The 2,934-nt window shown below is 60.5% G+C and overlaps 1 protein-coding gene across 1 annotated transcript in view; it reads right to left on the bottom strand.

The window, feature by feature from the left end:
- CLIC1 (chloride intracellular channel 1) overlaps positions 1-2,675 on the bottom strand; it is a 5,297-nt gene extending 2,622 nt beyond the window's left edge. The window contains exons 1-4 of the mRNA XM_014526768.2: positions 2,660-2,675; positions 1,730-1,839; positions 376-485; positions 54-179 (exon numbers count right to left, since the gene is read on the bottom strand). Coding sequence (XP_014382254.1) covers positions 54-179; positions 376-485; positions 1,730-1,839; positions 2,660-2,675 — 362 coding nt within the window. The remainder of the gene's footprint in view (positions 1-53; positions 180-375; positions 486-1,729; positions 1,840-2,659) is intronic.
- Positions 2,676-2,934: the final 259 nt, after the last annotated feature.

Here is a 2,934-nt window from a genome sequence, read left to right as displayed (position 1 = left end):
AGCCCTGCCCCCATCCTCAAAGCCCCACCCCTAGCTCCCAGGCCCCGCCCTACCTGGGGGGCCCTAGGGTAGCCTCCAGGAACTCCTCGATCTTGTTGGTGTCAGTTATCACTTCATCCCCGTAGAGCAGGAAGGGCAGCTGCCCCCCGGGGCACAGCCGCTGCACCATCTCCGTGCGCCTGGCGGGGCAGGGGTGAGTGAGGGACACTGCCCAGGCTCAGGTGGGCAGAGGGCTGCAGGTCAGGAGTGAGGGGCACTGGCAGGGCTCACAGGGGGCAGGAGCTGTGGGTCGGGAGTGAGGGGCACCAGCAGGGCTGGGGTGGCAGGGGCTACAAGTCAGGAGTGAGGGGTACTGGGGGGCAGGGGGTCACCCACCGCCTGGTGTCCACTGTGGTGACGTTGAAGGTGACCCCCTTGAGCCACAGCACCATGAAGAGCCGCTGGGAGAAGGGGCAGTTCCCGATCTTTGCTCCATCGCTGCCAGCCTGGGAAGAGGCACGCAAGGGGTTAAACCTGGCCCAGGCCCCACCCTCTGCTGCGGTACCAGCTCCCCCCAGCAGGTGGAGGGAGCCAGCCCCCTTCCCCATAGAGCCCTGGCCACGCCCCTGGTTGCTACGGACCCCCAGGACCAGGCAGTTGCTAGGGAAAATGCCCCCTCCTGCCCTGCCCTGTTATGGTTACCAAGGAAACCCTCCCCTCAGCCCCTCCTAGCTTGCCTGTCTGGACAGATGGTTGCTAGGGAAATAGCCCCTCCCACTCCACCTGGCTGCGCCCCTCACCCCGCTAGCAACTGGTTCCTAGGGAGACACCTGTCTTGCTAGGGACATGCCCCTTCTTGCCCCACATGGCAACAGCCGCTAAGGGAGGCACAGAAATGCAAGCTGTTCCTAGGGAAACTGCCCCCCCCCCCCATACAACCCTAGGGAAGTTACTAGGACAATAGGCCCCGCCCCTACCTTCTCAGGGCCACACCCTCCCTTGGTCTCCATGGCAATGAGACATGCCTGTCAGGCAACTGTTGCCATGGAGAGACAGCACTACACCTGCCTGGCAACAGACCGCTCCAAGCTACCTCCTGCGAAAAGTCTCTAGGATGCACGGGTTCCTCCCCCAGCCCTGGGAGGGCAGTGGGGTCTGGTGGGGCCCCGACTCCTGGGTTCCCTCTCCATTGGAGGGGGTGGGGGGTCGGGCAGGGACCCCCGGACACGTGGGCTCTCTGGGAGGGGAGCAGGGCTCGTAGGTTTGAGCAGCAGGGTGGGAGGAAGCCCCAGTGCCTGGGCTAAGGGGGAAGGGGGCTGCAGGTCAGGAGTGAGGGGCACCAGCAGGGCAGGGCAGGGGGCATCTGGGCTGCTACCACTGGGCAGTTGTTTCCCCCCAGCCCCCACAGGTGGAGCCAAATGGTTCCTTCCACTGAGCTCCCAGCTAAGCAGGACCCCCCCACATGTTCAGCCCCTGGCTGGGAGACCAAGTGGGGGAAGGGAGAGGTGCGGGGGCCAGGCCCTCCAGCCCTCTCGTCCTTCTCAGAGTACCCAGGCATCCGGGTTTCCAGCCCCCCCTGCTCTCCCCCTTCACTCCCCTCCCCTCCCAGGTCTGTTTGCAGTGTCAACACCCAGCCAAGACCTGACACTGGCCCCACCCTGGAGAGAGGCAGAAAGGAACCCAGGCATCCGCTCCCCCCTGCTCCCACTCCCTTCCCTGGGAGCCCTGGCATCCCGGCGCCCATTCCCACCTGCCTGCTCCAAGGCCCCAGGACTCGCTCCCCTCCCAGAGCTGGAAAGAGCCCAGGGGTCCTGGCGGGGACCCAGATGATTCTGTTGCAATGTTTAATCTCAGTCCAGCCTCAGGGCTCAACCAACGGCACCACACCCAGCCCGGCATGCACATGCACACACACATACAACCCAGGCATCCTGCATGCGTGCGCACACACACACGCATGCACAGCAGGGGGAGGGGATCATGGGCCCTGCTGAGATGCAGAGAGATTAAAAATTATCTACATCGGATGTGGAAAGATACAGTTGCACAGGAAATACCCGTGCATGCGTGCATGCATCCCAGAAGTCTGGGTTCTGTGCCTGCAGTGTGTGTGTGTGTGTGTGTGTGTGTGTGTGTGTGTGTGTGCGCACGCGCGCAGGTTTGAACTCAGATGTGGGTCCCTATGGGTTTGAGAGTGTGTGTGTAAACAACCGGCCACATATGAACACATGAATGCCTAGAAGTGTGTTTGTGTGCATGTGTGTGTGGGGACTCATATGTGAACATGTGTGTGCATGTGTACAGGGGTCGGGGGGTTCTACTGTGTGTATTTAAAGTGTCCTTGTGTGAACTGGTGGCTGCCTAGAGTGCTGTGCATGTGTATATGTGTAAGCCCTCACATGCAAAAGAGTGTGTATGTGTGTACATGGGTACACATGTCCACATGTGAATTCACGGATGTTTAGATGTGTGTGTGTCCATGTGTGGACTCATGTGAACACGTGTGTATGATATTGTGCGTGTGTGTGTCCATGTGTGGACTCATGGGTGCCTAGAGGCCTGTGCACGTGTGTATCTGAAGGGAACAAGGAAAGGAGAAAAGATACCAGGGCGGGGAAGAGGGGCAGGGAACCCAGTCAGAATGGGGGTCAGAAACCCCCCCAAGAAGACCCCATCACACCCCAGACATAATCCATCCTGCCTTGTTACAACCATGGAAACCAGTATGCAACACCTCACCAGCCCAGCCCTCAAACTGGTCCCTACCTACAGACTGAGCAGGGGGGAGGGTTGGTCACTTGGGCCCAGTCTGATCCAGTCCCCACAGGATTCAACCCAGTTCAGGCCCAGCTCTGGGGACTGGGAGATCTCAGCCAGACAGATCTCAGGTCAATTTCAATTACCTGGTCAATTTCACTGGAGGAAACTGAGGCAGGAGCTGGGGGGGGGGGGGGC

Source organism: Alligator sinensis, unplaced genomic scaffold, assembly GCF_000455745.1.
Source record: "Alligator sinensis unplaced genomic scaffold, ASM45574v1 scaffold1740_1, whole genome shotgun sequence".
NCBI classification, from domain to species: domain Eukaryota; kingdom Metazoa; phylum Chordata; order Crocodylia; family Alligatoridae; genus Alligator; species Alligator sinensis.
This window is presented reverse-complemented; position numbering and strand designations above follow the sequence as displayed.